This window comes from Equus quagga, chromosome 16 (genome assembly GCF_021613505.1).
Source record: "Equus quagga isolate Etosha38 chromosome 16, UCLA_HA_Equagga_1.0, whole genome shotgun sequence".
Taxonomy (NCBI): Eukaryota; Metazoa; Chordata; class Mammalia; order Perissodactyla; family Equidae; genus Equus; species Equus quagga.
This window is the reverse complement of record NC_060282.1, coordinates 54848157-54869195: the sequence shown is the minus strand read 5'-3', so window position 1 is coordinate 54869195 and position 21039 is coordinate 54848157. Positions and strand designations below refer to the sequence as shown.

Here is a 21039-nt window from a genome sequence, read left to right as displayed (position 1 = left end):
AGGGCATGTAAATATATTTCAATGAGATTTGGCAGAGATACTGTAAACAAGACAAATTATTACTTTATTCTAATTTTTGATAATTTTATCTCCAAACAATTCTATGTGTATAAACTCATAAGTCCTTCAAAATACAACCTCATAAGAGGATCATGAGATTTTTTGAATTTTTTTAAGTACTTAACAAATATTTTTATTCTTCCCAGAGACAAATATCATTAATCCTATTATCATGTAAACCAATAGAGAAATTATGCATTGACTACCACAAGAGTTAGGATAAATTTGATGCAGAATTAGAAACAGTTATGCTTCCTAGAATAAAATGGTCTCAAACAATGCCCAATTTTCTCCCCTTAAGTCTGGAAAACAAGCATAAAACACTATCAAAAATGAATCTATTATATATTTTATATTGACCTTAGGGCAAATCTTTTGTCATTCCCATGATTCTATTTATTATTTGTTGTTGTGTGACATGGTAAAGGACAACACAGTTTATAGGGCTGAATGGAAAAGAATTAGCGATAGAGACAGTTGAAGGTGGTGGGGTGTGTTGCTTGCTCCCCAAATGCTTGTACAGTGGGAATGCCACTGGATGCTTAACACCAGTGACACATTTTATCACAAGGGAAAATAAAGTTTAAAGGTCAACATTTATTGTGTACATGAGATGTACCAGGTTCATTTAAGTGTTTCATGGGTACTATTTTATCTAATCCTCAAAGCAACCGATAGTTTCTATTATTGTCTCCATTTTCTAAAAAAGAACTGAGGCACAAAGAAACACAAGTGATTTCTCTAAGCCATGCAGTGAGTAAGTGGTGCAGTCAAGATTTAGAATCTGCATCATTAACCAGGATGTTCAGTAGCCTCCGTGCATGTTGGAACTTGTTATATATCACTATTAAGGTGGGATAACTATTCTTTACTGCAGTTTACCATGAATCCCCTACCTGACTGTTTAGTATATTCGACTCCTTTTAAACCTTGATCCGTGGCAAGGAGGATAGCACGATAGCTAAATGTCAAGTTCCTATCAGATGCTTCAGGTTCCCTGTGACCATTCTCCACCCAGATTCCAGCTTCTCATCAATGGTATTTCCTCCTTGTCCTTATCCCAAATTCCCCTCAAGTTTATTCTTCATTCTTGCTGCTAAACCTTTCCCATGCCTCATGTCCTTTGCCTCTATTGATTGCCCACCTTACCTTGGCTAAGAAAGCTTAACTTGTCTCTCTTTGAGTATTTGCTAACAATTCTCAAGTACTTCATGCTCCAACCTCGAGGCAATCTACAAGGTCCAAACCTACCGTCAGAACCACATCACCGTGTGCCAGTCGCTAGGATAACAACTCATGATCCTCAATACATTTAGTCTTGACCTACGCAAGCAGTTCTATATCAACTACCCCTTACCCATCCTACTGCTGTAGTTATCTATTGCTATAACAAACTACCCTAAAACTTAATGGCTTAAAACAACAATAATTATTTCTTTTGCCAATGAATCTGAAATTTGGGCCAGACTTGGTAGAGAAGGATCATCTCTGGGCACTTTGAAGTGCTGCTGGTAACCCATTCCTCAAGAACACTGAATAGAATTAAGCTGTGGATCCACCACACTCGAATCAAGCTGGTCCCAAGAGAATCATCAGACCCACCACGTCCCATCTACCAGAACATCATGGGAAATGGGAATCATAGCCTGGAAAAACATCGTAGCCAAGATCGTCCTGACCTTGGCTCATTCTATACTTCAGATACTGACTTCTCCTTACTACCTGCCTCTATTCTTGTGAACCTCTAAGTGACCTAAAGTTACTTTTCAGGAAAAGGAAGAAGTCATGAGAGAGACATCCACAGCCAACTGGGGTTCTTACATCCTAGCCACACTTGTTTTGATAATTGTTCTCTTTGTGATACTTTTCTATGTCTCATAGACCGGCTGTGCATTCACTGGCATGCTACGAGGGTTGAACCATTTTCTTTGCAAGTGCCAGTTAAGTAACTGTACAGCCTGTTGCTAATCTTTTAGAAGTACTCCTCTGACAATCATGGTCTCATTAAGATATGGCTTCATCTTTTCCCTGATCAATTATTTCATCCTTGTTTATTGTTGGAAGGACAATTCACTTGTGGGAATCTCACAATCTTTGGCAAAAGCTGGGAACCTTACTAAATATTGGATATATCATTAGAAAGTTCACTCAGTACATGAACATCAGGACCCTTTAGTAATCCCTGTAACAAACTTTACTGGCATCCAAACACTAACCATAATTATTCAGGCCCACCAAAAAACTAAGATATAGAGTGAAGCCACTGCATCCTCACTCCCGCATAACCTATATGTAAAAATCCATGGTGACAGCTTATTTTACATGGCTAAACATCCTTCAAATGGTATGAATGAATTCAAATCTTTCCATAATTTCAAGGGAAAGTTTCTGTGAGTGCTCTAAAGAAGTAAGAGCCTTATGGCTAAATAACACAAAAGTCCAAATGCTTATGCCAGGAATCCAGACAGTATGTGTCCCTTCTGGCTATGTTTTTGTATGTGAGTTTGATCATCAGAATTGGACCTACAATTGCTTGGCTACTTGGCTAATACAGGGGTACTGTCTTTTGGGTTACCTAACGACACCTTTATCTATATACAGAGCAGGAGAGCCCCAACATTGGACCAGTTCTTTTAAACTTTTTTCTGGAACTAAGAGGTCCATGTCAGGTGATGATAACAATTACCTGCCTGGCTTCCAAGAGAATGGTGCCAAATATTTCTTTGGGTGAATTTCGTTGCCTTGGTGGGGTGTTGCAGCCCATGAGCACATGATAAGGAATCTCTCTCTCACCTTGGGGATACTTGCCAATGAAACGGCATAGGCAATAGCAGCCCAACAGAGAGCATTAGATTCATTGGCAAGGGTTGTTCTGGACAATTGGATAGCTTTAGACTATACCCTAGCCAAACAAGGAGGAGTTGGCAATAGCTAACTCATCACGTTGCATGTACATCAACACCTCAGCAGAGGTTGAGACTCACATAGAGAAAATCAGACAACAAGCTACCTCGCTACAGCACATATCCCCAGGGGTACCAGGTCCAGGCTGGTTTTCAGGACGGTTTTCTTGGATTCCTCAAGGGATTAGGTCTATTTTTCAGGGACTGTTAAAATTTGGGTTGTCTATACTTCTTATCCTTCTGGTTGGATACTTGATTATAAAATGTGCCTTTAGATGTTGTCCCAAAACTATTGAGCAAGGTACAAAAATTCTAATAATGAAAAATGTCAATCTGAAGCTGGGAACAAGAGAATATTTCCAAATGAGTGCTAAATAGTTTAAATAGTTTCATTCCTATAACCCAGATCTATGACTCAATTCAGCAGGAAATAGCTAGATGGGTTGTCGCCCTGAATCCCTCAAGAACAAAGAATGATCAAAGAATAGGGGGGATTGAAATGAGCAAACAATTAGCCATTGATGATTAAGTAGCTAGTAAATAAAGTTTTTTTTTTCCCTTTTTATAATTACTGATTATAGCTTTTAGCTGTTTAACCCACCCATTGTTACTGTGCTGTTTAGGCAATATGTTCTCTGACTCCCACGAGGTTCCTATAGATAACATCTCCCTGGTACCTGGGTCACATGGTAATGCATGTTTGAGCTATTTTTCAGGAATTAGAACCCCTCATCCACTTCAGGCTAGTTAAGACCACCAACCCAGCAACTGGGCCCATGGAGATGCCCGTAAGTGATCTTTGATGTCAGGAGACTAAAACTCCACCCTCACCTCATGCTAATGTCACCATTTTGTGAACATGCGCCCTATGAAGAGGCATAAAGTCTGACTATGCTTGTGCAGATCATCAATTACCTCACCTCTCCTCACCTCCAATCATCTATCTCCACATTTCAGACCATCTTACCCCTCTATCCCATAAATATCCCTGAGTCCCCATTTTTTGGAGGCAGATTTGAGACTCATTCTCCTCACTTGGCTGCCTTGTGCTTAAACACTCTCTCTGCTGCAATCTTGTCATCTCAGTGTTTGGCTTTCTGGGTGACAGGCAAAAATGAACCTGTTTCAGTAAGTATCACTTTTTATGACCTATTAGCATATAGCAGAAATGTCATATAGCATAACTTCTGCTGCATAGTATTAATTCAAGCAGTCTTAAAGTTCTGCCCAGGTTGATTTCGCCTTTTGATGGGGGATTGGCAAGATTCTGGAAGAGCACATGGGACAGGAAATGTTGCAGTTACAGACATTTTTAGCAAATACAGTCTGTCATATCTGTCTTTCCAGACTTGCTCATCCCAACATTTCTTAGCCCATTTTCCAACAGAACAACTATTCTCTAGTGGTTCTCAACTGGGAATGATTTTGCCACCAGGGGACATTTGGTGATGCCTGGAGACATTTTTTTGTGGTCACGACTGGGGGGTGAGTGTTATTAGCATCTAGTAGGTAGAGACCAGGGATGCTGTTAAACATCCTGATATATTTGACAGTCCCAAACCACAAAGAATTATCCAGCCCAAAATGTCAACAGTCTCAAGATTGAGAAACCTTGCCTCAGATTAAGTAAGAACCACTTGATTAATCCTATTTCACCCCAAACCATACTATGCTTTCTGTAAATTATCTCTAAATTCAAGTTGGTTGAGAGTAGGCTCTTTGTGGTAATGTTTCTGCATAGCTGCTGGATATTCTGCAGATGCTGAGATCATAGTATTACTGTTTTAGTGTCAAATCCATTCCATTCAATTACTATGTTGAATTATGGGTATTTTGTCTCAGTCAGGAAAAGGTGTAAACCAATGTTCTAGAATCATTGTAACAAGAATGACTATCCAAACACTGAGTAGTTAATGTCGGGAGAAAATGAGGCAAAGACAAGCAGAGGGCACAGGGAGTACTGCATTGTCTCCCTGGTTGCTCAATTAACTGCTCCTGGAAGACACATGCTAAAGATTTGGGGCACCAAATACTCAGTTACAGCCAACATCTGGCCTCTGCTGAGAATTCCTCTAGGCTCACCTTCTACCTTTTGATTCCAAACTTGTCCACACATTGACTTCTCTCTTCCCATTTAGCCCCACTGGAATTTGTTAATCCAGTTTCAGGCTACCTCTGTTGGATCTGATGAGGTAATCCCAGACACAGTTTCTCTAGCATCTTAGCTGCACACATTATGGGAACTTATCTGAGAGACTGACCCCTTAAAGCCCACTCAGGTTCACAGGCACCCACAGTGAGTCTTCCTATCCAGGAAATGAGACTACAAACAGGGAGAAGGTTCTGACACGGGAGCTCAGGTGGTCACGTCATTATTACCTACACAACCACAAAAAATTGTGCCATAAATGATCAGAGCAGGGGGCAATCCAAAACCATCTACATTTGATTCCAAATGCACGATGATGTTACAGCATAGTTTATGTTCTTAATTATGTTTAGCTGAGACTAATAATAGTTAAATTTCAGTTTCTTTCCTAGAGCAGACACTATTTGGGTAGTGAGGCCAGTGAACATGTATGGAAAACAGAATTGAGAGGAGAGAGAAAGTATTTTAATTATCTTTACTACAGATAATTCATCAACTTTCTAATAATCATGCTACAAAGAGTGGGCATTGCCTGTAAATAAACGACTAAGTATTTCAAGAATTTTACAGTTCCTGAAGTCAGAAACCCTTGAGAGCATGTAGGAGACTGAGTCATTTAACCTGAAGCAGTTTGTATAATAGTTAAGAGCTGAATTCCAGTACCAGTTCTTTCATTTAGTAACTGCTTGACTTAAGACAAGTTTCTGATACTTCTGAGCCAGTTTCCTGGGATATTATTTTTAAAGCCCTCTCAGTATAACACCACTAGATTTTGGATAAATTGCAAATAAAAAAAAAAATCCAAATCTTTTTAGCATATTATTTCATTCCCAAGAAAGTTAAGAAAAATCCCCCACTGCCAAATAATAATAATAACAGTGATAATAATAATAACGAAGTAGCCATCAGCAGAAACTGAGTGGTAAGTGGTCAGCAGTCAAGAAGACCAGAGTTGTGTTTGTGGTAAATGTCAATGCCCCAGGCCAGGAGAATGGGAGGCTATGGCCCACACAGGCTGGACTCAAGACTTTTGAAGTAAGCCAAAAGGGGCTATACCCTTAGTAAAAAATTGGGATCCAAAAAATTGTCAGCAAATGAAGCTTAGCAGAAACCCACCTGTCTCCACAAAGGTTCTGGATGAAACAAGATTAATAAAGATAATAACAATAACAATAGTAATCTCCCTCGACAGTTAAAAATACCCTTTCACTTAGGTCTGGAATTAGGTTGAAAGCTAAAGATCTAAAAATATAGCCTAATAAATCAAAAAAATAACCCCACAGGGGTCATCCTGGTGGCACAGTGGTTAAGTTCCCATGCTCTGATTTGATGGCCGGGGGTTCGTAGGTTCAGACCCCTGGCATGGACCTAGCACCACTTCTCAAGCCACGTTGTGGTGGCATCCCATATAGAATAGAGAAAGACTGGCACAGATATTAGCTCAGCGACAATCTTCCTCAAGCAAAAAGAGGAATATTAGCAACAAATGTTAGCTCAGGGCCAATCTTCCTCACAAAAAATTTTAAAAGATAACACAAAATAAATACAAAGACATAGATGATATATACACACACATAAACACACATATTCTTAATGACTGGGGGCATTTGGAAGTAGTTCCTTTAAAACAAGAATGGTAAAGGGGCTGGCCCCGTGGCCGAGTGGCTAAGTTCGCGCGTTCCGCTGCAGGCGGCCCAGTGTTTCGTTAGTTCGAATCCTGGGCGCAGACATGGCACTGCTCATCAGACCACGCTGAGGCAGCGTCCCACATGCCACAACTAGAAGAACCCACAACGAAGAATACACAACTACGTACCGGGGGGGCTTTGGGGAGAAAAAGGAAAAAAATAAAATCTTTAAAAAAAAAAAAAAAAAAAACAAGAATGGTAAAGACTCTTGGAATCAAACCATTTGGATTCAAATTTTAAATTTGCTATTATCCACTTGTATGACTTCAGGCAAGTTAAAAAAAAAACTTCTGTGTCCTTTAGTTTCCTCACCTGTAAAATGGAATAGTGATACCATCTACCTCATGGGTTATTGTGAGGACTAAACAAACCAATATATCTAAAACACTTAGATTCTACAGAGCAAATACTTATGTGTTCACTGTTAAGATTACCATTGTTGCCTCTATTCAACATTGTACCAAGGACCTAGACTGCATCCTCAGACAAGAAAGGAGTGTCATTATTCACACATGATGGCTGACTCCACAAGATCATTCAAAAAGCATCTTGAGAAAATTTGTCAGAATTAGAATTAATTTGAATGCATTTATTATTACAGAATTTATTATTATGGAATTAATATAAATTTATTAGAATTAGTAAGAAGGTTTAGCATAGTGGCTAGCTATAAGAGCATTATACAAAAGGCACTGATCATGGTTAGGAAATTCAATTCAGCAAAGTATATTAAAAACACTTTCTTATGACTGAGTTCAATTTAACTCAGAAATGCAGTTTTACTATGAGAAATGTTTTTACCTGCATGAATTATCAATATTTATGTTTATAAGGTGTCAAAGTTTGAGAAACACATCTTAGATAATTGTGGGAATTCACTAAAAATGGCACAAAGTGAGTGATGACGCATAATTGTATTTATTGTTAATTACCTCAAAATGAAATGAAATCAACACAGTTGATACCCTTTTTTCCCCTTCTACCATTAAACTGAAGTAGCGTCTTGGTCTACTTTCTTCCTACTGTAGTTACATAAAAAGGCATGAATTATATAAACATGCTTCATATACTTTCAAATTGTATTTGCTCTTCAACACTTTTAACCACAATGTAACATTCCCTCATCAGAGTAAACTACTTAACTTCTCAAGGTTCTTTCCATACCATAAATTATCTTATTCATATAACTATAAGACTACTAATGGATTTCTGGAATCATATCCCAAGAAATAGTAAAGATCACCTTCTTCAGAATTTAAAAATGAAATACAGTAAGAGGACCATTCACAGACAAATGATACTATCTCATACACTAAAGCCTGTGATTAATCCACATTTTATACTATAAAAAAAAGTGACATTTTAATGAGGTAATAAAATAAACTAAAACCACAGAAATAATTAACTGTAAGAAAACATTTTACAATAGTTTATTTTAATCAAAATTACACTGATAAAGCATATCTAACAAAATCCTAGGCAAACTCCTCTGCTGTATAATGTAACTTTATTATATTCGGTGTCACTGATGTTGATTACATGGCTAACATTATTAACAAAGGACTTTCAACATTTTCATCCTTAAGTAGAACCTTCATTTAAAAACTATTAGCCTATATTATTCATATATACCCCACCAACTTCTGGAATTAGTGGATAATTTTTCTACTTAGAATGTCATTTCAAGCTTTATTACTTAAGGGCTTATTGTAAGATACAGCCTTTCGAGGTCAACACAATTGCAGGTTGATTTGAAGAGGATCTAACAGAAAAAGCTAATTTCAAAAGACTTAAAAAGAAAACTGAGAAACCAATATGCAAAATTAGTTTCAAAATAGTGCAATTAATAGAAATCAATCATTTGAAAATATTTATTTCCCCCATATATTTAAACTATTGAAGGGAAAAAGCATTTGGGACTAAAGTTGCTTGTTAGTTTCTTCATAAATCAAACAATAATTTAATGCCTGTTTCTATATTCACATTAAATATTTTTCAATCAATAGTTTAAACACAATAAGAATATACTAAAAATTGTACAAGGCAGGTAATCTTGAAACAGAAATAGATTATTTCAGATAACTAAAAGATGAAAAGTGGTGACAGCATTTACCATTTGCTCCCTCTTGTATTTTAGGTTGATGATTTATTTGCATTTCTGTAAAAATAAAAGTGAAGTGCAGTTAATAATAGATCTGTCTGATGACATTATAACTGGGAGAAAAAGAAGTATGTGTTAACTCTTCAATGGCAGCAAATCCTTAGGTTGATTTTTAACTTACAGTAGGTCATACAACATTGCCAAGACATATCTTTACATATGCTTTTATTTTCACTGTGAGGAATAACTATAAATCTGATGTGAAGCGTAAACTATCAAAGGGGACATTCTGGGGGAAACTGAGGAATATTCCGTGATGTCCAGTTGTATCAAAATCAACTTGTACTTTCTTCTACTAGAGGTTTCATTAATTCTCACCTTGAAGAAAAAGTTCGATTTCTGAATGAATTATTCCCTGAGACATAAAGGGAAGCCATCTGAGAAAAAGAAAGAAAAAAAAGAGAGAAGAAAAGAAGAGAAAATTAATTTTTGTTTTTCTTAATTTTTACAGTAAGCTTGACTCTGCATTAATTTTGGACTTTAAAAGGTAACTATAAAAATAGCTTTTTATAAAGTCAAACACAATCAAATCTACTGTGTACTCATCATTGCGGTAAAAATGCTATCATAACTGTGGCTTTAGGAATAAAATATATAAATTGCTAAACCTGCTAACCATCCACCTCTCCAGGTACATAAGTCCTCAGCCACTAACACTTGCAAACATAACTGGGGCTCCAGCAGAGCACGCCCCCCCACCAAGATGTAAGAAAGGCCAGGACATGTCTAAGACTTTGAGCCTGATACCAGGGCTAAGCTAGAAAGTCTGTTTGCCCATGGTTTTGAGGGAAATTTGGCACAGAAAAATAAGTTCCACCATTTTAATACATCCTCCATGAGGGTCTCTGCTTTGCTTTCACATAGCTTCCTTTAATGTCTTTTCCTCAGTGTCTCCAAAAGGAATCATATTACCTTAAAATTTGGTGAAAATATTAACACTTTGGAAAATGTGCTTAGGGTGAGTAATAGCTCATCCTAGCAGCTTTCGTCAAAACCAGCCAAACGTCTGTGTTAGAAGCTCCTTGTTGCAGAAAAAGCCAAGGCAGAACTCAGAAAACCAACTTTACCACTTACTGGCTTTGTGATATTACCCTCTTGAAGCTTGGTTTCTTTGACTAATTTACCTGCCTCACCGAGCAGTTGTGAAGCTGAAATGAATAGTCATATAAAAATATTCTATGAACTACTGAGTAGTACATAAATGTTATCATTATACCACAATGACCACAGCTATTGTTTTCCCATATTCAAACATATTTCCACTCCTTCCGTCCATCCATCCATTCAATAAGCATTTAGAAAGTGCCTCTGTGTGCCAGGCACTTTGGTAGATATTAGGGATACACGAAGAACAACAGAGAGAAGGAGCTGAGCTGAAGGAGTATTCTTTCAGTGCAAAAGAATGAAATAGATGTGTAAAGGTATAAATGTAGAAAGTGTTGCAGGTGATGTAAGAAACACTTACAGATATCATGGGAGTAGAAAAGGAGACTGACCAACTCTGAATGACAAGAATAGGGAAGTACAAAGGAATGAAGAACAAACAAATTTCAACAAAGAGGTAATACTTGGGCTGAAGGTTGGACAGTAAGTAGATGTTTGACAGGCAAACAAGAGGTCAGGAAGGGCACCGTAGGGAAAGAGAATAGCACTGGCAAAGATACAGAGATGAGATTCAGCTTGGCTGAAGTACAGGAGGCTGCTGGAAAAGACACAGAAGAATGGGCCCCACGTGAGGTTTCTGAAGGGGAAGTCGTTGGATCTGAGAATGTCAAGGACTTCAGAGATTGAGCTGTGGGACACGCTCTACCACATTGGCCTTGAAATCACCAGATGATGCTAACAGGTAGGCTATAAAGGTGAACTGTGAGCTCACACTGTTCTGCCAGGACCACTCATTTCTCCATTTTTCAAAAGCTATGAGAGATCCCATTTCCTTCTGACTACTTCAGCTCACAGTGTTCTTTCCCTTCTTCCTCTGGAATCTAATAATACCTGTAATTTATTTTATGCATTTATTTAGCCCTTAATTATACAATCTTGCTTTCTTTTCGTTTATGTATCCCATCTTTGAAGCTAGACAGTTATCTCTATAATTTTCTTTACATGCCAGAACAAAGGAGGTCAGCTTTATGTTTAAGAACTAGGCCCTAGATTTCACATGGAGTCAGACTGTCTGGCTTCAACACTGGTTAGTGACCCATGTTCTTGATCTCTCTAAGCCTTGATTTCCTCATTTGTAAAGTATAGATGATAACAGTACCTACACAATAAGGATACCGGATTAAATACATATAAGTTTATCATGGTATCTTACCTGTGACAAACGGTCAATAAATATCAGTTACTACTGTATTTTCTCATTGCCCACACAGTATTTCGTACATAGTTGGCATTATAGCAAATATATTTGAGGTGATTGCCGTCCTCCCATCTTTTCAAATGTGACATGAAGAGGTAGGCCTTGGATAGTGATGTTTGTGTCAGAAGATCTGTCTCTTATCCTAGCTGATGGGAGCAGAGATGCACACCTAACCCAGGCTTAGTCAATCAGATGTTCTCTCTTAATATTTTGACCTAAGAGATACACAAACTGTGATCAGATGGCACTGCACATGGAAGTGTCGCAGTACCTGCATTGCTGAGGCCAGCTGGTACTCTGGAACCCAAAGCTAGCTGCAAACCAAAGATATGAGAGAGAAGAGCCTCCAGAAGAAGCTGGTCTATAGAGAGAAGGAGGAAGATTTTCAATGAAGAGACACCTTGAAAATCCAGAGAGTAACTGGCTCTCTGATGACTTTCTAACTTATAATGTCTAGTTTTATGCCTTAAAGCTGGGTTCCATAAGAGTCACCTTCGAAAATGCCTTTCCTAAATTAGCTTTAGTGAATCTCTCATCCTTACAACCAAACGAGGCTTTATCGACAGATTGATTGATATAAATATCATACTCTAGCCTTGTCTTTGTTTAGTCCATTTATGGAAAGTCTCTTCTATGATTTCTCTTTTTTCAGAAAATACTGGAGTAAAGCAAAGCTATGATCATGAAAGTCAGAGACTTTTGAGTAGTGGATACCTATTAAAAATAGTTCCCTATTGATTGCTCTAGGTTCAGATTTCTTAAAAACTTGAAATCATCGAGTCTATTAGCTTTTAATTCCCTTCAGTGGCCAACATTTCTATGGAATTTTTAAAAAATAGTTTTATACAGCCATCAGATCTTTACTCATGAGCCATTTCTAATGACTAGAACCAGACAGATTTTAGTTGCTCTAGGTGACAGTTATTTGCAGCACACCCATGTTTTTGTCTGTATATATGCCTATATCTATCTGCCTAGGCATGTGTCCACACCCATCCTCTAATTTCTGTCCCATAACGTGCTGCAAAAGAAGCTGAGAGAACTAGACAGGGCTAGTTGTTGAGGATTGTGAACTTTGTTTTTGCATCAGCACAGGAAAATTTCCCCCAAGCCAGTGAACAGATGTGGGTATTGGAGCAGTATGGCTTGAGAGAAGCATGATGACATTAAAGGAATGGAACAAAAAGCAAGCAGGAGGAACTTGCTTGCCCAAAAATACCATACACACTACGCACACCAGCAAAAGCAAGCTTAAATACCCCCAGATTACCACCCTTTCACTAGGCTAAACAGGAAACACAAATACAGAAACAACAAAAATTTTTCTCTAGTCTTTTAAGATTAAAGTAGACAATCAAGGAATGTGTTTGAGTGATCTTGCCCTAAAAGATGTGGGCTGTTTTTGGTGGGGAAGAGGCATAAAAAGATGACATAGATTAGATTTTGTCTGAGATACATTTTAGATATGGCAACCACTCATTCACATTGAGAATGGCAGAAGAAATACTAAATGCTTATAAGAAGGTTCTGTGTCTCCACCCCCATCCCGAAAAATGAGCAAGACTCATCCCTGCGCCTCATTCTGTCAGTTTCCCACCATCACTACTTGTCACTTTCGCACCAAGGAATGGTTCAAACTGACAAAGAAAAGCACAGAAACCTGCAGTAGCACAAATACATGCTCAGAATAGCAAGAAATGATTAATAGTGGCCTCTTTCAGGAAAAAAAATCAGTAAAGTTAAATGATTGCTCACTGTCTCATGATAATTTTTATTATTCTGTTCTCCCTATAAAAATAGTATTTTACATTTCCGTACTTTATCAAAATTTCAACATCCTTTCTTATCTATGTTATTCATCATTTTTCCCTATTTCTCAGAAAGGGAAAATAAAACCATTGGGACATAGGCTGAATTATTTTGAAAATAAACACATACATAAACAATTTTTAATGACACATCTGAGGATGTTATGGAGGGAACTCATGTATGACCTCTAAGGTTTCTTCTAACCTGGGATTCCATTGTGTTTTTTATTAGTTCCTTCCTCTCTCCCTCCCTTCCTTTTTTGTAATACTAGCCAAGTCCTTACATGGTACAAGAAACCATGCTGGATGATAAAAACAAATGTATAAGACCCTATCCCTAAGAAGCTTACCATTTAGTACATGAGACAAACATGTTCTAAAACAATGACATTTCAATAAGGATTTCAATAAGCAGAGGAAAGAATAAAATGTGACATGAAGTAAGAGAGTATTAATGTCCCTGGAGAATGTCTAGAGAAGGGAGCAGGACATACTTCATTGGGGAGAATTGGAAGAGAGGCCTAGAAAAGTTGATTGTCAGGAAAGAGGGGTAAATTCATTTTAAACCTGGCACCACAAACTAACACCTTCACACATAGCTGGCTTAGGTGTAAAAGTTCCCTTGTCAACTGTAGTTATGCAAAAGAAAGACGCAGTTAAAACTGGCTGCCCCTGGTTCTTTTCCTGACCCTCTCCACAAATGATATATTCAGTCCTGCTCTGTATATGGCTTAGTTTATGATTTATTTACAAATTCACCAATTTAGCACACACTTCCTAAGCACCTACTGCATTCTGCTGTAGGTTTGCCCTGTGGACACTGAAGGTCTTTGATTACAACCTTCTAATGGCATGGACCTTCCTGTGTGATTTCCTTGGAACAACAACCAGAGCTGGCACAAAACAGTTAAGCAAGGAAAATGCTTTGTGAATAATAATGACAGAACGGTGGAGAGGTGATTATCAGCCTTGCTTCTGTTTAAGAATCTCTGTATCAAGATGCAGTCCTGCTGGTGCTTGAAGCCACAGAGCAGGAGCTGTAGAAAACGTACCCTTCTCTGCCAGAGAGTGAAGATAGAGAAGTCCCCAGTGTGCTTGATCAACCAGTAACTTTAGTTTTTCAAGACTGATATATCCCGAGACAAATAAACCATCTTTTGCTTAACAATCTATACCAGTGGGACATTTGGCTTTTTTTTTAAACTCCTGTGCTAATTCTAAGAATCACTCTTTGGTATTGTATTAATACTTAAAAATGAATGTTAAGTGATAATTTGGTTTATATATGTCTTAGGGAGATTAAGACATATTTAAACCTTTTAGAGTCCATGTTGTAATTTTAAATCTTTCATTTATCGTGATTTCTCTTAGGGCTTATGGTGTCTTGATTAATACATGCCCTTTGGTTCAACTGAATGCACATGAAATTTTAACCTATTCTATTCCAGGAAACATGGTAGGGGCTGAAAGTAAAAATATAAGACATCGGCTTGACCTTGAGAAAAGTCTTCTGAGAGTTGGGAAAGGTAGGACAGACATAAACACACACATATAACTGAATATAGTAAGTGCCGAGTTAACATTACGTGATTTGGTAAAGGTATACAGAGACAACATTTGGCCCAACCTAAGGAAGTCTTCAGAAAAGACTCCCTGGCAGAGGTGACACACTTTTTGTCAATTCACCAGTGAATATACCAGTGAAAGCCCACTAGACTCCAGGTACCAGAGGAGGATCAGGAGTTAGGTGAACTCAGATTAGACAGCACCAGTTGAGAATGGCACACAAGACTGACCAGGAGCACAGAAGAACTGAGTCTGCCAGACTCCTGGCCTGGCCACAGCCCCAGTGTGTGGCCAAGGCCAGTTTCAGCTGCAATGATTTTCATAGGGTATGATGCCAAGGGTGTGAGGAAGGCCTTCTTCTCCTCTGCTCCAATGCTTGCCTCACCTGCCTGCAGGGCTCACAATTATTTTAACGGAGCAACAGGCCCTCTTTTCAACAATTAGTAAGAAGTTGTTGAGCTTTATGAAATGGTGAGCGTAGGCCTGGAGTGGAGATAGCATTCCACCTACAAAAAGAATCCAGGATTTACTAATAGTCTGTTCTATCCATAGTGGAGACCTTTTTTAAGGCTTCTTTTCTTCTATTTTTACACAGAGGAAATGATCTCAACTTTTCTCGAAAAAAAAAAAAAAAAAGTAAAGAATCCTGAATAGAAATGAGGCTGGAACACTTAAAGTGTTAGCTGCAATATCAACTCTCAGGAACACTGTGCAGCATCTTGTCCTTATTCCTTAGGGCAATATGCCTCAGGGTCACTTTACCTATCTGCCCATGATTTGGTGTTGAGAGGATAAAGCTGGTCATGCTGCTCTGCCTTGTCAAGTCAAGTTAGATGGTTTTTTAAAATATCACTTATTTGTATTTAACTTTTTGATTCCTGTATCCACAAATCTTCTATTTAGAATTGCCCTAGGTAGGCCTTTATTTCAAATAACCTACCCCTGCAAGCTCACATCAATGTCATTTCCTAAGCCAGTCAAGAGTAAGGGAATGCGACACCGAGAGGTTCCTGGCCCTCCCTGTCTTCAAGCTGTAGACCTCTGCTATTAACTGTCTGTGAACCTAGGCCCTCTTAGGTCAAGTGAGTTAACAAATAAATTCATAAATGGCATTGTTTCTATCAAAAGGTAGGTACTAACTTCTTTTTAATGATTTCATTATTAAAGTCACACACACACACATACACAATACTACAACAAGTTTGGTAACATAGAGAAAGGTCTAGAGATCTCTAATGCAATGCTAATAAACTTTGCAGTGGATAGTACATTGTAGGATCCACTCAAATAATATACTGGATTAAACAGTGTCCCCCAAAATTTATGTCCACTCACAACCTCAGAACGTGACTTTTGATTTGGAAACAGGCTCTTTGCAGATGTAATTAACTAAATCGAGGTCATATTGGAGCAGGGTAGCCATAGCTAATGACTAGTGTCCTTATAAAGAGGACAAGTGGTACAAAGACACATACATAAAAAGGAAAACAGCCATGTGACAACAGAGGCAGATACTGGAATGATGCAGCTGTTCACCAAAGAACATCCAGGACTGTCAGTAAGCCCCAAAGCCCAGAAGCACTAGAAGAGGCAATAAGAGATGCTTCCGCAGAGTTCCAGAGGGAGCATGGCCCTCCTGATACCTGAATTTCAGCCTGCTGGCCTCCAGAGCTGTGGGAGAATAAATGGCTACTGTGTTAACCCACCAAGTTTGTCTTAATTTGTTTCGGCAGTCATAGGAAACCAATGCAAATAGTAAATAAGAATATTTACTTCATTTCACAGTCAGTTGAATGTTTTCCTGATTCAAATAAAGAATTTTTTTGCTCCAAACCTTAAATAGCCAAACCTTATGTGTAAATGGTAGAAGTTCAGTGCTGTATGCTTTATCTATATTAAATGTACAAAGGCGGAAAAATAAAATCTTCAGGTATAGAAATAAAATAAAACCATAAGGATGTGGGTGTTCAACTGAAGAGGGGAAACAAGAGAAAAGAAAAAGAGATGCGAATCCTTGCAGGAAGCATCTGTGATGCACAAAAGCATTCTCTTCTGTAGCTAAGCTTTGTATTTCAGCTAAGCATTTTTCCCCCTTAACTTATAAAAGCAAGGAACACTTGGAGGTCTCTTTCTCTCTGTCCTAATTCAGCTGTGCTGTAAATTCCTGTCCCATGAGGAAACATCAAGGAGCACGGCCGAGATTATCTTTCTTTTTCCCCTCCGTGATGTATGCACCTGAGCATTTCTGCCGCCTGCACCCCAGAACTCAGTACCCATGAGTGCACCCAGCACCCCACCTTGGCTAGTTCTCCCACCGGGTCTGAGAGGAGACTAAGCAATTCAGAAAGAGGTCTGTTCGGCTCCTGTGTGCAGCCACAGGCCTCCTTTCCCAAACTCACCTGCTTTAGCGTAAGTTGTCCTTGACCTTTCACATGCAGAGAGAAGGCTCTGATAGCACGGAAGCAAATACAAGTGGCTTCAGAGCAGTCTTTTTCTGTTGTAGAAAGGAATCTGCTCTGCCTGAGTTCTATTCCTGGTGCCACTACTCTTCTGCTTCTTTCAGAATTAAGGAAGTAGGATCTGCCTCATCGCTCTATATCCACAGAGAGGGAGGAATGATTTTTACAGCTTACTTTCTTCATCAGGGTACTGTGTGAATGAGCATTGGCTACTATTTCTTCGGGAACTACTATGTGTAGAAGATCAAATATTAGCTTGTTACATCAGCATGGTGTATATCTATTGTATTACTTTTGGTTGTTTAACAAATTATGTAATTAAAATTTTTTTAGCTACAATCCATTGAAACTAAATTAAGCTATCACTTATGTGTCTTCCTTCCAGACAAGGCCATGTTAGCATAGTACAGACATGAGCTATGGTAATGCAGGAGGTGACTGGTGGAGGCAGTGGGGGTAATGGTGGTGAGGGCAGCACCAATGGCATGGTATGTGTGTGCTGGCATGAACTGGGTGATGAATAAACCTAAATGATCCCCAGGAGACTTCACATTTAAAAGAAATCAACTGAATTAATGTGACAAAGAAAATCAGAACATAAGAAGAAAATCCTAGATGAATCACTCCCTAGCTCTTCTGATGTGGGGTATAAAATACAGCTACCCCTCAGTCCCTAAGATGCCCGTGTAGTGTGGGTGGGAGCAGGCTGGGAAGTGATGCCCAGTCTTCTTCAGCACCATTTGCTGATTACTTCAGGAGAATTTGAATGGGAACTTAAAGGACGGACAGGACTGTGACAGGGAGAGTAGAGTAAAGGGCATTGCTACATGAAGAATAGAACACTCCCAGGGCCAGAAGCAAATGGAACAGAACTTGTTCAGGTCATGATAGGCGGTCTAATTTCACTAAGATCTTGAAAGAGGACAGTTATTTTTAAAAAATGGAGTCAGGTGGTATAAAGCCTTGAATGGAAAGATGAAGTTTTTTGTTTTGTTTTGTTTTTTGGTAGGCAACGGAGATTAAGGAAGATTTTTGAACAGAAGGATGATATAATTAAAATACTGCCTTAGGAACATTATTTCCCCTCACCCCCACATAATTGAAAATTTTTAGGACAAAACCATATAATAAAGTACTAAAGAATAAAATTCAAAATAGAGCAAAGGAAAAATGATGGAAGAAAAGCTAAAGTCAGAATGATGCTAGTAACTATCAGAGTTTCATTAGTTGGAAGTGGTAGGCAGGGTAGACTGGAGAAGAATCAAGACAATTAGAAGACTACTGCAATAATCAAGGCTTGATGAAACAAGGACAATGATAACAGAAAAGAAGGGATGAATTAAACAGGCACTCTGGTAAAGGAATTGACTGAATGCTATGACTAAAAAGGCAAAAAAGAAGGCGAGCCTACGGTGGCTCTCATTGCTCCTTTTCAGCTACAGTCCCCTCCAGCCACCTTTGGTGTTCACAGCTATTAGTGGCATACTTTTAGCACTTTTTGTTGAATTGACTTATTATTTTTTGCTCCACTTTTGGCTTAGTAATTAAAGTTGCAATTGTTTTGGCACCTCCAAATCTGTACCCTTGAATTTTCCAATGCCCTTGTTTTTGCCTGTATTTTTTGCCTTATTTCCTGTTGATTTTCAATTTGGAAAGAAGGCTATAGGGCAACCCCTATATTGAAGATTCAAAATTTCAAACTAGACCCCAAATTTTATCACTCCATGTCTGCGATAGATTGGGTTTTCTTGCAGAAACCTGTTTATATTCAATTTCATTCATGAGTCTGGGAACTATCTTCTTCCCTGTGACAGGGAGACCAAGCAACAATAAGCATCAATGCCTAGCTAGCTGAAGCTAGAAGTTTTCATGAGACAGCAGGACTCAGCAAGGAGCAAGGCTTAAACCTAAGGCAATAGGGCCAGGTTAGAAATGGAAGAAGTTGCTTCCCAGATTTATCCTTATGGAGCTCAAGGGAAGGCCCAAGTTATCTAGATTTCAATCTTGTCTTTTTTATGTTCTATTCGGAGATCACTCTAAAATTCTCCTTCCTTAATTCCCTTATAAAATTGTTATGACACTACAATTTTAGTAATGTAAAGAAACCAACATTTAAACAAATATTCTCACAATGTAAATAATAATTTCAAGTTTTAAACTTTTAGTCTTTTTGTGACATAAAGCACATTTCAATAATAAGAAATTACAAGGTAAGATTTCCTAACAATGTTTAGCAATAGATTTTTTACTTAAACAATCAATGAATGATGCATGATGTGGAAATCCACGCACTTAAAACACATATGCACACATTCATACACACACAGCATCATCCACATTGCACCACACACTCTAGAAGTACCATAGAGACCAGCACTACCTTTCACAGGTGAAGGTGGACTCAGATGTAGTACCAGATTCTCTGACCACAACCTTTTCACAATACCAGTACTGTGACTTGTCACTGGCCTCGCAGCGCAACAGCACCTTCTGCAGTTTTCCAAGCGACACTGCTTCTACTTGAAATGTATCAATCTGGGGCAGGAGACAGAGAAAAACCCCACAGAAATAACTTGAGTCCAGCACATGACAAATACAGGCAATCATAATAGCCCAAGGACTACCAGAAGCAGCACAATACTTTAAAACAGATAATGTTACTACAATTAGCATCAAAAAGTATAATAAGGAAAGAAAAATAAGCAAATTATTTTTTTATCTATTAAAAATATATTTCTGGCTGTGTTTCTTCCTCTCTTGCAGTTTTATTTTCTCCATTGGAGTAGTATTCAGTGTAACAAATAAAAAACCCTAATACAAAGGCTTCCAGTTTGTGGTTTTTCTCTTGCTTAGATTCCTGCCCCTGTGATGCAGTTTATTAGGTGGTTGGTTGACAACCGTGTGGCCTAATACGCAGCACACTTAGTTTCCATGAATGCTGATATAGTTTAAGGCATATAGGAACAAATTTTCTCTTTCTCTCTCTCCTTCTCTCCTACTCTCCTTCCTCCCTCCCTCCCTCTCTCCCTTCCTTCCGTTGTTTCTTCAATAAACTCTCTCCTATACCTTCCTCTGTAAATAACATAGAGCACACTCTTGGGTTTGTTGTGAAAGAGCATCCTAGAATCTTCATTTCTAAAGAGTCACTTTGTCATGTCAAAAACTCACTGACATTTCCCAAGAGATGTAGGACCGAAAGATAACGCTATACTGGTTGGAATAAAAAGAATTCCTTCATACATTACCTCCTCATAGATTGTTGTTGAGAATAACCACCCCAAAATCATCTGAGGAAAGCATCATAAATTTGATTAAGTCTGAGACATTCCCAGAAATGACAGTTGACTATTAGCCACTGTTACCCTACTTTGCCATAAAAATGCAAATCCAGTATTGTTTGTATTTCCCATATGGGATAGGTTGTCTTAATGGCTGACTACATTGTTACCAGGTTAAACTTCAGTTTGACATTTGGTACCTGTGTGACAACTGTTGGTTCCACTTTGTGGATAGAAATCTTCTCTTGTTTAGACAAAACCGAAATCATCAGTAATCCAATGATGATATTTCTGTAAACCAGCTTATGATTGCGCATGTTCTCAGGAGTGCCTGGTTAGTCTCATTGTCACTATCTTGCATTCCCAGTGTGACTTTACACGGGACATTTCATGATACACATCACCCCCTGTCCTCTAGCTCCATTTCTGAGTATATGTGCTGCTTTGGTAGATAGTTTAGGCATGCTAACAGCTTTCTTTCTCAGTCCTCTCTGTCTCACTGCTTCTTTGCCTGAGGGCTTCCCCTTGTGGGACAGTTTTGAGGGGTGTTCTGAAGGTCTCTAGCAAGAAGGAGTCCCACTAGTAACCAGCTCATTAATGTCACA

General features: G+C 38.5%; 1 protein-coding gene across 14 annotated transcripts in view; it reads right to left on the bottom strand.

Annotated features, from left to right (window-relative positions):
* RP1 (RP1 axonemal microtubule associated) overlaps positions 1-21039 on the bottom strand; it is a 335045-nt gene that overhangs the window by 93218 nt on the left and 220788 nt on the right. For 13 of the 14 annotated variants that reach the window (XM_046641544.1, XM_046641545.1, XM_046641549.1 and 10 more), the window contains 3 exons: positions 19537-19691; positions 9280-9338; positions 8914-8958 (listed from right to left, as the gene is read on the bottom strand). In XM_046641544.1, coding sequence (XP_046497500.1) covers positions 8914-8958; positions 9280-9338; positions 19537-19691 — 259 coding nt within the window. The remainder of the gene's footprint in view (positions 1-8913; positions 8959-9279; positions 9339-19536; positions 19692-21039) is intronic. The other variant, XM_046641547.1, reaches the window with a different exon arrangement.